At 48.3% G+C, this 13,523-nt stretch overlaps 1 protein-coding gene across 1 annotated transcript in view; it reads right to left on the reverse strand.

Annotated features, from left to right (window-relative positions):
• The window catches only part of ST8SIA2 (ST8 alpha-N-acetyl-neuraminide alpha-2,8-sialyltransferase 2), a 31,596-nt gene that overhangs the window by 13,943 nt on the left and 4,130 nt on the right, over positions 1-13,523 (reverse strand). Inside the window, exons 2-4 of the mRNA XM_086848311.1 lie at positions 2,945-3,007; positions 905-1,033; positions 122-379 (exon numbers count right to left, since the gene is read on the reverse strand). Of these exons, the coding sequence (XP_086704437.1) occupies positions 122-379; positions 905-1,033; positions 2,945-3,007 (450 nt within the window). The remainder of the gene's footprint in view (positions 1-121; positions 380-904; positions 1,034-2,944; positions 3,008-13,523) is intronic.

The following is a 13,523-nucleotide window of genomic DNA, read 5'->3' on the forward strand; positions in this document are numbered from 1 at the left end:
AGGACATTTGCACGAGCTGTGTGTACATGTGGGGCTGTGAGGCTGTGCTGCCCCAGCTGAGCAGGACCCCAGCCCCCTGCACTGCTCCAAGGGCCCCTGGCTGCAGGGAGCAGCCCCCTACCTTATAACAAAGCTGTGAGCATCGATCTCAGGGCCACAGCCGCTGCTGAGCAGCACCCCAGAGTTGCCCACGATGGCACAGGTGGGGAACTGCTTTCCCTTGAGGGGAGAGGTGCGGGGCAGCAGCTCGTACAGGTTCCGCGAGACGTTCATGGTGCTGTCCCTGTCAAAGACGTAGTGGATGATGTCCCCCGGCTTCAGTGTCCCCTTCAGCACTGAAATGTCCTTCTCTGCATCCAGGAACTTCAGGATCTGTTTCCTGAGCACAGGGAAGAAAAAAGCCTCATCAGGTGAGGTACAGAGATCACCTGGGTCAGAGCTGAGATGAGCTCTTGCTTCCTGGCTGCCCTCACTCTCTGGCCGCTCCATCTGACCACGCTCCCCAGGCACAGCTTGCAAAAGGACATCTCCATCTCAATGCCTGCTTCCTCTCCACTCATCCTGCCTGGGTCAGGCTACCACAGTCAGCCCACCATCAGTGAGGGCCCCTGAGTTTACCCAGGCAAGAAGGTCTCCTTCCCTCTGTGACCCATCACCTGCACACACAAATACCACTTGACCTGAAAAACAGGGGCTCAAGTGCTCCTTGTTTTGTTGTTGCCAGGCCAGCTGGCTCAGCTGGGAATTCATTTCCAAGCGATCGCTTACAGATATGAAGCCTAGCTCAGTAGGAGATAAGTCTTTTTATTTCTTCCTTGACTTTTTAGATGATACAGAGGCAATTTGCCAGCTTGCACTAGAGAGGACCAAATCTGTCTCTTGTCCTATAGGTAATTACCAGTACCTGATCTTCAAAGAGAGTGTCTGGTTGTGTCTCCATTTGGATGAGGCTGGTTTAATGTTGTGCTTAATGCTTTCATTACTTCTGTCAACAACAGCTGGAGACGAGGAGTCATTTATTACTACTTCAGCTCTAGAGAAAAGAAAGTCGGGGAGAGGGAGACAGAATCCGTTAGCATCCCAATGGCACTTCTAATCACCATCTTCAGCTCTGGCTGCTTGAATTCAAACTTCATCAGAAAAGCAAAATTGTAGTTATTAGCTAAACAAGAAGTGAAAGCCTGGTTGTATTCTGCTACACTCTGGCAGACAGAGATCCTTAAATACCCACTCACTTCCACGAACACAGACTGACAGCCAGCACAGCTTCACAGAAAACACACTATTACACACTGAGCTGCAGGAAGGCATGCACAAAAAAACACAGAGTGACAGGCTGGCAGACAGGCACTTCCAGACAAGACACCCCAAAGCCCCCAAAATTCACTAAAGAACTTCCTAGGCAAGGTGGCTGCCTTGTTGCCTTGTGGTCACACATGAACATCCCAAAGTGGAGCTGGCTCATCTCGTGGAGAAGATTAAAATCCTCACCAGAGAGGATCAACCCTCTCTTCACCCAATGGAGAAATTAATTCAGCTGAGCTGCTGCGTGCTGCTTGTGAGACTGGGATGTGAGCATCCTGTACTCAAGAGCGGCAGGCTCACTGGAAACTTTTTCCCTGCTTAGAATTGAGCACAAGGATTTCAGCACCCATATCACCTGTTCCAGACCAAGAAATGAGCAGCACCCAGATGCTGGAGATCACTGGGGGACCCCAGCGTTTAATCCCTGCTCAAAGAAGCAAATCAGCCCCAGCACTTCTGTGACATTTAAATCAAACTGCATGAATTGAAGGAGCCTCCAAATATTCGGTTCCAGCCAGTTGCCCTCCAAAAAGAAAAGCCAAGCACCTCATCAAGAAGCTGCGTGTGTATCTGCAGACCCAAAAAAATCCTTCACACTTCAGAGCACTCTGAAAAATACACAGCCAAAGCACTTGCTATCAGCTAAAGGGAATCTCCCTCTCCATTGCAAAAGGCTTTTTCCAGCTGGGAAATTCTTTGTAAATAAATGCATTTATATAAAGCATGTAAACCCCAAGGAGGGAGCAGAGCGAGAGATGGGGCAGAGGTGGTGGCCCAGGCTCATGGACAAACATCCAGCTCCTGGAAACACATCTCCAGCCCAGAGAAAGAGCTCTCCAGGACACATTGTGGCTCACACTGTATAATGTTTCAAAAAAGCAAGGAAATGTGTTTATAAATGCTTGCTGCCAGTGTCCTGATGTGTGTGTGTACAGTACCTCTCCAGAGGCTGCCAGTCTGTTGGATTTGTTTGCTTCTTGCATTTTGCTGCATCACTCATGTCTTGGAAACCTTACCTAGAAGGTGTCAAAAATCATAATGGAAGTAGGGTAAAGCAATCCTGGGAATAACTGTGTTTTTTTGGGTTTGCCCATTTTCTGTGTTTTCGTCACAGGTGATGACATCATCACAGAATGATATCACTCTTCCTTGCAAGCTGCCACTAAGCTTTTGAAATGTGCCACTTGGCAATGCTGGGCTGACAGGGAATCATTGTAAAAATAACACAGAGAGACACTGAATGGGGCTGGGATGCCAGGGAATGACTGTGCCACGCAGGGACGTTACTGGAGTGCACTGCAATAAAACCAGAGTTCTGATCCCAAACACAGCGATCTCCCCTCTAATAGCACTTAAAACTATGGAAAATAGCAACTCTATCACTGACTTATTTTCACAATAAGTAACTCTTTCTCATTCTCTCAATCACCACAACTTCCAGATCCTTGGTTATTTGCAAATGATTATTGCACTGAGCTGGAAGAAGGAGGGGGAGAAATGATTAAGAAAATGCAAAGCAGAAGTGAAAAGGAACAGATACATTTGCTAAATAAGAACAGCACTATCCAGCGAAGAGGAGAAGCAGATTAATAGCTGCCTTACAGCAAAAACAAATGAACACAAAATCTAATTTACAAACCTATTAGATTTGCTATGTAAGCTGTTCACAGCTGATCTGATTGTACCTCTGCCTCCAGAACTCCTGCAAGACAAAGGAAATGCATTATTTATAAATCCAGCTCCTTTCTGCCAAGCATTGTTCAACAGTCAAAAGATCCTGCTCGGAGCGGAGGCACTGCCACGCCGCCCGTGTCCCACCCCATCCAGAAGGGAAATGTCCTGATGCCTCTGAAGGGCTTTTCATCCCTCATCACCACTGTGACCGTGAAACCATTCTGGCAAAGAACGCCCTGAGCCACCCCAATTAATAATACCTGTGTGATCTAACCAGCCATCACAGACATCTGCTCCGGCTGCCACAGCCGCGCGCCCCACAGCTGCGCTAAATACATCTCCACTTCTCTTCACCAGCCAGGTGTTAGCAGTGCACAGAGCTCTCCTCCAGCTCCAGGCTGCCAATGGACCTTCCCTGTCCTTTTCAGGTAGAGAATGAATGATCTGGGCAGCATTCCCACCACTGTCTTCACCTGGGCTTTTAGTTGAGAACATCCAGTATCTATATTTTACGCAGACTGAGTGACCAGCCTCCTTGACTTGTGGAGATCTCATAGTGTACCTTCTCCCAGCCCCCAGGGACCCAGGCCAGACCCAGAGCTCCATTCCAGCCCACTCCAATCCTGTGAGTGCCTTCAAGCCCCTTCTCCCCACCTTTGGTGTAACTTGGCTGAAGCTACAAAGGCCAACTCACCACAGTCATTCACGTGCTGGAGCTCAGACCTGAAGTGACAGCAGCGTCACTCCCATGGCCTGACACCACCACACAAAGACAGATGCCAGACCAGTCTGACCAAGACCTCTGGGAATGAACAGCCAAAGCTTCCAGCACCTCTGTGATCCTGTATTGAAGAACAGGTTGGACCAAGCCCCTTCACAAAACCATACCGTTCACACAAGCTGTGAATCCTCACTTAAATACATACAAGTATTGGTCTGCACCTAGCTGGCTGCAGAGCTCTTCTTGCTTTAGCTTGCTGTTTTCAAAGGGGTCACAAAGAACAAGTCACCAACACTGTGATGCTCAAGAGAGCTGGGCTCCCATTCAGACACATTTTAACTGCCATGTACTCATTGCTCTGTTTTATTTTTCCCATTGCACAGATATCCCAATGAGCAGTCATAAAAAGAACCAAATTCTCTTCCAGCAGAAATACTGCTACCCAGAAATATACACCTTAATGAAAATGTATCTCAGGAGAATGTATTTCTACCAGTTCTGAAAAAAATCCCAAATGCACTAGACAAAAATGAAAGAGAAAAAGCATGTGTGTGTTTGGTGCCATTAAAAAGGATTTTCAGACTTGTGGGATTCGACATAAATCCCCTCATTAGGCTGAGCTCAGCCCTCAGCACCACGCAACATCAAACCCTTGGAAATGCCACGATGGTTTTCCCTTTCCTCCCTCCTGCCAGAGACCATCCACGGCCAAGTCAGAGCGATTCCTGCTCCGGCGCTCTCCTCTGTCCTTTGACAGACCTGAGAGCCTGTGAGCTGTTTCATTTCTTGGTGCATCAAGGGAACAGCAGGGCTGGCTCATTCCTGGAGCCTGCTGGCATTTAACAAGCCTCCACATTAATGGGGTTCACGGTGGGGTGTGGGAGCAGGCTGGATTAGTGTGCAAACCACGCACCTGCTCAGAGACGTCTCCTCTGGAGGAGCCTTCCAAATGGGATTCACACTCCTTCACACTTGCTGTAGGACAGACAAAGCTTAGAGAAAGAAATGGGTTTTTTTTTCCCCTGAATATATGCTGGTTCACATGTGAAAAGCAAAAACGTAAATTAGGAGGTAGAGAAGACTATTCCCTAGGTGTCAGTTCCTACCTCATCCATGTTTTGTGGCTACAGCAGGAAGGATTCAGAGCATCACAACCTATTATTCAAATGCATTTATCCAGTCTGGCTTTACATGCCCGCAGCGACAGGTCTGTGTGCTTCCTCCTGGAACTAAGGCAGGTGTTGGGGCTGGAGATGCTGGATGTGAGGAACACAAGCCACCTCTCCCAGCTGCCTGTGTGCAGCCTGGTGGGGAAGGGGACTGCCACCCTGAGAAGCCCCTCAAGGACAGTGCCAGGGGTTACTCCTTCCCCCTCACACATTGTGAAAAGCAAAAATATTCCAATGCAGACAGAGGCACAATGTGTTCTGCTGTCATAAATGAACATGGAGGGGGCAGCTTACTGGTGGAGGAGAGCAAGGCTCTGCTAACCATCTTCCCATGGCACTGGGATCACTGCTCTGCTGGCCAGCAGCAGACACGATGCTCTCAAGGACACCTGAGATGCTGGCAAAGCCACTGCTCCCTGTGCCAGGCTCAGTTTCCCTCTCCAAGACAGGGAGACTAGCCAGAGCTGAGACATGATACTTGGCTGAAGGTCTGAGCTGGTTTAGTGGATCTTAAAATGCTCAAAACTCTCAGTTCTTTTGGTGCTCTGTGTGCCATGCTACAGCTTCAGGACGTTTTTCCTACAATCTCACTTTGTACAGTGGAAGACAACATGAGCTGTAGGATGCTGTGGGGTGTGTGATGCCTGTCCAGCCATCCTGCTCAGCTCAGCCCACTGGTGGGTCCCAGACAGACAAACCAGCTGCTCAAAACACCAGCAGCAGAGCCAAGCACAGCATTTCCCAAGGTCTGCCATACTTTGTTACCAACACAGGCAAGCTGGTACCCCTGTATGCCTTCACTTCCCCCACCTGGGAAGAGGAAAACATTTAGAAATGGATGGTACTAATTAAAAAACACATGTTAGAAGCAAAAAAAAAAACAACAAAAATTCCCCACAAACCAAAAAAACCTAGTCCATTTTATTATACCTTCCTGACCTGGAGTTTCAAATCTCTTGGCTTCCAAAGGCAAAGACCAACCTCGATTAAAATAGCACAGATAGCATTGATTTTGAAAAGCTTTCTAGTGCTACACTGTGTTTGGACTGAATTGCCTTATTAATCTAGTTGTTATCAGTTTTATTGTATAGCCAGCTCCACAAAGTACCAACCTGCTTCCTAATCCTATTATTTACAAAACATTTTTCTTTGGGCTTCTGTTGGGATGTTTTCCAGTGATAAGTTGCACCTATATGTGCTAATGCCATCTTACTGACTTATGCCATCTTTTCTCATTTTCCCTGAGATTTTCAAGCTGCATTGCCACTATCTAAGATATTATATAGGTCAAAATGTTCTGTGCTCAGATGTAAAGTGACACTGATTCATATATCAGAGGACGTAAAAGAAAAAATTTCTTATGGTTCAGGACCAAATTTTCTTGGATGAATAATTTGTGACAAATCAGGTATGCAAAGGCTCTTCTATTCACCCCATGAATGGGCCTGTTTAGGGTTTTTGCTTCCCTTTTCATCGTTTCTTAAATGCTTCTCTTAATTGTTGCTAGGTAAGTTTGGTCTCGCTTCGAGCCACTTCGATACGTGAAATCAAAGCTGCTTTGACTGAGCAAGTAGGTCACAGAGCCTCACTGGGTGAGCAGATCTCTACGAGCAGACTTCACATGTCCATGTTCCCAGGCTCACAAACTAGAAAATGTATTTTCCATGGGTATTTCACAGTGCCCACCCCCGAGTCCTGCTTCCCCCCAGCATTAGTGGCCAGAGATACACAGGGGAAACAGGAAAAAGAAGCAGGAGCTGACTGGAAATTTCAGCCATACCCAACCACCCATTTCATAGCTCATAGAATGATTTGGGTTGAAAAGGACCTTAAAGATCATCTTGTTCCTACCCTCCTGCATTTAACAGGAAGCATTTGTGAAGCTCATTCCTGGTGGAACAAAACCTCTGCCTCTTCCTGACCTTGGGCACCCAAGTCCTCCCCTTCTCCCTCCTCCACATAAAAGTTAGATAATAGTTCCTTGGGGGATTATTAAGCTGAATTTATCCACCTGAATTCCCCAGGAATAGAGTTCAGAGTGCCACAGTTTTTACCTGAGGGGTTTAAAAGACTAACACCTCCTAATTAGGTTTTCACAACCTGCTTTTATGTTAGGTGCATTTCCTGATCCTTGTTTTACAGCTGGGACACTGTGGGTGAAGTGGCTTGGCCCTTAACACCAAAAACTGAGTTCCACAAGCCAGGAGAAGGCACTGTGAGCTTCTAGCAGCCCTGTCCTCTTGAAAATGCTGCTCTTTACTGGCTGAGAGTGGGAATGGCTTTTGCTGGGTGAGAGGGCTCAGAGGACCACGGGAATTGATCTGCAAGGGTTTCACTGGCCCAAAAAGCAGAGGCAGCCAATAGTCTCCTGAGATGGCTGCAGACCGTGCCCATTAAGGCAGTCTGTATCTATTAAAAAAAAATTTAAAAAAAATCACCATCTATATTTACTTTGCTCTTTAAGGACTGCTCTGATGTTTTCCTCAAGACCAGAAGTGCAATTTTCTATCTGAAGAGCACCTGATCACGATGCCAGGCCTGGCTAGCGACCACCCACCCACAGTCACTGTTCTCCCAACCCAGGGGCTTTCCCTGAGGCAGCCAGGTGTGGAGGGGACGTGGAGTAGGATGTTCAGTGGGATGTTCACAGCCCTTCTGCAGGTTGTAGCCAGGCCCAGTCACCGTAACTAACAGTTCTGGGGGAAAGGATACACTGCCCAACCACTGGAAATGAAGGATACAGACGGCCCTCCTCCCCCCAAACCTTAGAGATTTGCTCCTGCTGATGCTCACAGTGCTGTGAAATGTGGATCAGGACACTGGCTTCAAAACCCTTCCTCCCCCTTCCCTGAAGTTCAGTGTTTGTGTTGAGAGCAGCTGGACAGCAAATGCACTCCAGGGCTTTTGGGGAAAAATGGTCACATTTCCAAATTGTCTATGAAAGAGAAATAATTGGCTTCCAAATGCCAACCTGTCCAGCCCTACCCTGCAGGGTGAACAAGCAAAGGTGTCCCAGGAGACAAAAGTGAGAAGAAACTGAGCTCAGAATCCAACCTGGATTCCTTGGAGATTGTGTCCTGGTTTTCCATCAACACATCAGAGTGTGTTTGAAAATATGGAAAAGGACACATTAATTCATAAGTCCCTTTGTGGGCTGCTGACTAGACACTCAAGTGGTTACTGTGGAGTTTAGGTCAAAATCCACCATATCCATCAAATGCTCTGCTGTCCCAGGAGAGACAAATTCAAAGAGGAAAGGCTGGTTAGCTCCACATGTAAATCAGTTTGCAAATCAGAATCAAAAGCCAAAGCTAGATAAGAAGTGATGGGATCAGAGATGCATTTCTGAATCTTGAGATTCTGCACTCAAACAGTCCATTGTGCACTCTCCTGGCACTGTCCCCTCTCCAGGAATGCTGCTCTTCCAGGCTCCAGCATCATTTCACCTTCCTGAATCCCATCTCATTAAATACTGGCAGAAGCTGGGGTATCAGACCCTTGCAGGCCATTCCTGTGACATTTCACCAGTTGTTTTGGAGGCTCTCTCATCCAGGGATGTGGAGGAGACTCTGATGAAGAGAAGTGGTAGTTTCTGGGTGGTAGCTGTGGTTCTTGCATTCCCCAGGCAAGCAAGGGATTAATTGGGAAGACATTTCCAAAGCAGTTGTCTGCTAGGACAGAAGATCCTGCAATACATTTTGATGAGATGTTCAAAATCGCACTTCAGTACATTTAAAAAAATCTCTCTTGATTATATTGTCACAGCTTGGCAGCCCAAGTGTCAAAAACTTCCTAAATATCAGGTGCTACTTTTAGTGTTCCAAGCTTAATTCTATCAAGTCATACAATTGAATTTGGGAAAGTGTGCCCATATGATGGCTTTCAGAAACATCAGCTGTCCAGCTGGGGTCCCAGTGCAGGTCTGGTCATGAGGAGCAGCCAGGCTGGCAGTACAGCACCTTCCAGCAAGCACCACTGAGGCAGCAGCCAAGGGCCTCCCTGCTGCTCCTGGCACTTGCCACGGGAAATGCACATCTGTCAGCCCCATGCAAAGCAGCCTTGTAAATTGGGTCACCTCTTCCCACACCCCAATCCCACCTCCACAACACCACCCGTCCTGCAGGCTCCTTCCCAAGGACCACAGGGGGCTGGGAAGTGGTGCTCAGCATCCCTGCCTGCCAGGTGGTGTCAGTGGCTTCACAGCAGCTCCTGAGTAAATGTGAGCAGGGTTTGACCCTGACATCTCTGTCTGGCTGCGAGTCACGGTCTGTAATCACTGCCAGTGTCTGCTGAGGACACGACGGAATGAAGACACATGAGTTTGCAAAACAGACATCTATTGCTTACTAAGGAACATGCCAATTAGTCTGAAACACTTATGAGACAAAACCAGTGACAAATCAGCAGGGATGGTGCAGCTCTGACAACGAATGGACATGAGGCAATGGGAGAGATGTTGGTGGCAACCTGTCACCAGGACACTGCTGGGGATCCCTCTGCACTGGGGTCAGCAAATCCCTGTCCCTGCCTCGAGCCCTGGGCCCAATGCAATAGGAGCTTTTCCTGAGCCAGAAAAGTGTCTCTCACACCTGTGGAGTGTCAGCTCTCACATCCACATGCATTTGCCATAACATCAGCATGGCCTGACTCAATCACCTCAAGATGCTCTTGTTCTATCACTGCTCTAAAGACAAAATACTCACAGGGCTCAAAGGTCATACACTTCCCCTCTTCCTGTCCTGCATACTGGCAGGACCTTATTCCCTCCTTCATCTTTAAAACATCATTCCTGGTATCAGCTCTTTTTCCCTGGCTGTGTTAATGAAATAACCAGCAAAGAAACAGACATTGAAGCAGGCATAAAGGATCCACGAGGAGCTTGGGACTGAGCAGTGTGTGTGTGTATTTTGTATATGTTTGTGTAATTTATTTTCTTTCCATTCTCTTCTTTCCCTTCTGGAAGGGAGAAGGTAAAAACCCCAAGAGTCCAGGGAAGATCTAGAAAGTAGCTGAGACAAAAGCCTCACTGCTTACAAAACATGTCTACATTATACATTTGTTCTAATTTTTTCTGCTATCAGAGCAGAGCTCTCAGGGAGCACAAACAGCAGAGCATCAGGCTTGCAGCAGAACCTGTCACCCTGAGCCTCTGTGTCCCAGAAGCCAGAAATCCCAGTGGCTCCTGCAGCATCTTGGGTGCCACATACCTTGGGAAATGGTACAACATGAAACATTATCATATGGGGCTGTGGGCCCTTGGGCTCATCCTCCTACAACCCATCTCTTTTCCCAGTGCTCTGTGCAGCATACTGGAATATTGAAAGTCTCATGTGGTTTCTTCTTTCACTGTTAATGTGGAAGCTGAGGACCTCTCCTGGGCAGAGACACCCTCCTGGGGCAGCTCTTCTGTATGAGCATCCTCTAAATAACATCTGCAGCCTACACAAAGAGGGCTGGAAGTGCTTGGGTGAGAGCTACACCCCACAGCCAGCAACAGAGACATCCCAGGACCTTCAGAGGGATGTAGATCCCAGACCACAAAGTGGAGCTGCCAAACACTGGGAAGTCCATGCTGGTTTCAGAGGTTGACCTCCCCTCTCCTCCCCTGTTCACAAAGCTACACTGTGGAAATCCAGGCAGCAGCAAGAAGTTCAGTGACCCACTGAGCAGCTGCTGGTTGCCAGTTGAGTGTGCTGCTGTGTCTGAAAAGGTGCTGCAGATGCCTCACGATGATGCTCAACCTTTGCAGGGGAAACAAGGCCCCTGCTGTAGCCACTGGCTGAGAGTGATATTCCTGAAGGTGCTGGCTGGAGGTGCCAGGTCAGAGAGCAAGAACCATCCTTGGATTCAGAGCTGCCAGTGATACCTGGAGCCCACTGCCATGCTGTTTGACTGAGGATGCCTGGAGACAGCACTCCAAAACTGTAGCAAAATGTGCTTTTCAAAGCAGCCCTGCTTATGGAGAGCACTAAACAGGGAGGGACAGTGTGCTCAGCACAAAGAATTTCTGCATGCAATAACAAGGACCTGATTTGCAATAGCAAGAAGTATTCAGACTCAGGTTGGGAAAGAGCTCTCACTCCACACCACTGTCACTGCTCTGGCGGGTTTCAGCAGTGCTGTGCCCATTTCCTTGGATCAGTCCTTTCACTTCCCAATTGGAGCCAGCTCTGCTGCTGTTGATAAAGACGCATCTCCCAAGGCCGCCACCACCATCAAGGCTGCTGCCAGCCAAGACAAGGATTTACAGTGGAAATGTGAAGAAAAAGGAGCTGTAAAGATACTCTCCTTTTTTCCTTTTCCTTTTTCTTTCTATTGCATTTCAAGGGACTGAGAAGATGACACCTGTCTGGTCTGCAGTGGTGTTTCTTGAAGGACGCCTTAAACTCTGCATCTCCAGTGAATTTACTTTACCAGGGAACTTCCCTGTTTGCTGAGGCAACTGGGGATGGAAGCCAGAGAAAAGGCAAAGTACTTATTGTCTAATTCTGTACCTTGGGCTTATTTCTTGCTGCTGAGGATGACCCAGGCCCAGGGTAAAGAAATGTGGTAGGCAATTAGAAGAAGTCTGGTTTGGAACAAGGGTTTTTTACAACAACAGAATCACATAGGTTAAAAATATCCTTTAAGATCACTGAGTCCAGCAGTCAACCCAAGACTGCTAAGTCCAGCATGAAACCATGCTCCTAAGAGCCACCTCAACATATCTTTTAAATACCTCCAGGGATCATGCCTCCACCACTTCCCAGGCAGATGTGCCAATGCTTGTCAGACCTCTCAGTGAAGAACTTTTTCCTGCTATCCAATCTAAACCTCCTCTGGCGCTACTTGAGGCCATTTCCTCTCGTCTTATCACCAGGACAGCCTGAAAGCCCGAGGAAAGATAAAGGCACTCCTGCTAAATGCTTTTCCTGGAAGATCAAAAGCCCATCTGCCCTGCAAGGGAACACCGACCCCCTGAGTTCATCCATGCCTGGGGAAGGCTGGGAGGGATCAGCAGCAGGATCTGCTGTGTCACTGCTGGCCCTGGTCCCAGAGGAGCAGCCACGGCACTGCTGATGCTGAATCTCTGAACTCACCGTTAGCTGCTCAACAAGCCTTCGCTAAATGAGCCAACACTCACAACTCCTCCTCCTCTGCTGGGACAGGAAGGTTTCCTCTGCCTTCCCGACTGGAATTGTGCACTTGCAGGGTTAGAGGTGGGACACAAAAAGCCCACCTGGGTAAAAAGGAAACTTGAAGCCCTACTGGGAACTGCTTTGTTTGTCTTCATTGCTCCAGTCATGTGAACTGGCCTGGCTACAGCATCCAAGAAAGGCTGGTTGGTGATTTGCATCCTCCTACCACAGCTCTCCTCACCAGCAAGGTCAGAAATTTCCTCCTCGGGAATCTTGCAAGATGCTGACAACCAGTACTGAACTGTGGAGTAACTTTTCAATAGAAGTATTGGAAATCCCTTAGAACTGGCTTTTCTTTCTTTGTTCCACTGGCTTGCTTGGGGATCTGTGAGTGCTTTCCATCCTGCTGCTCCCAGCCCTCCCTGCAGGTACCACTGCTCCCACCACTCCCTCAGAGCTCAGCTTAAGGAAACAAGCTGTGGACATTCACCTCCCTCAGCCTGCTCCAGGCAGGAGCACAGGGGTTTGGATGTGTTTTTGTGGCAGCCTGCCCTGCCCCTGCAGGGCTGCAGGAGGGGAGGGAGTGTTTCATGGGGAGGAGAGGGAGCTCTGCAGCCAACCTGAAATCGGCTGCTTGTGCTCAGAAGAGCTGCAATCAAAGCCTACTCCAAGTATTTTCTTACTCAAATCAGTGCTCCAGCACTGCTTTTATTTTCCAGCCTGATGTGTCACAGAGCTTTTATTAGAGCCCTGCCATACCCAAAGAGTACAAAGGTCCCCTTTGGCTCCATTTACATGAATCCTTCCAGGATGTCTGCTGGCTCCTGTCCTGCCAAGAGCTATTCCTCCTCCAGCCCAACCTGGATAATTGTTGGCCTGTGCACACCCACCGTGTGAGCGCACAAAAGCGCTTGTTGGCAGAATGCAGCGCTTTCTCCAGCAAAACTTTCCGGTGAAGAGCAAATCTTAGACTAACTCTGGGCTGGGCACAGTAAATCACAGCCTGGAAGACGTAAGCAGGACATTTATACCCCATGGACCAAGCCTGACAAGAAGTGTTACGACTACAGCCTGCTCATAGCAAGTGCAGCAGCCCCCATGAAGGACACAAAATCTCTTCCCCAGCCTTTGAAAGGCAGGCGTTAGAAAAGGGCAGATGAGGAAAAAGTGGCGATTTACTGACAAGCTCCCAGGCAGGCAGGCCAGCAATATCAGCGACTCCTATTTGTCACTTAGGGAGAGCAGAATATAATTCCTCTTGTAATCAGGATGGAAAGGCATGTGGTCTGGGCAAGCTAGGGAAAAGGTTGACTTATATTAAGACCAACCCATTAGCAAGTGTCAAGTGCTCCCTAAGATGGCTCAGACGCTAATTCGAGAAGTCACCTGGTGGCAGCGGGTCACCAGCTCCCTCTACAGACAATCAGGACACAGCCGGACCCCTGCAGAACTGCAATAGCAGGCGCAGAGTAACAAAGAGAGTCCCCTTCAACCGGAGCAGAATTTTCCTCCTCATCACCGGCAGTAATCATCCCA

This window comes from Cyanistes caeruleus, chromosome 13 (assembly GCF_971803275.1).
Source record: "Cyanistes caeruleus chromosome 13, bCyaCae1.hap1.1, whole genome shotgun sequence".
NCBI classification, from domain to species: Eukaryota; Metazoa; Chordata; class Aves; order Passeriformes; family Paridae; genus Cyanistes; species Cyanistes caeruleus.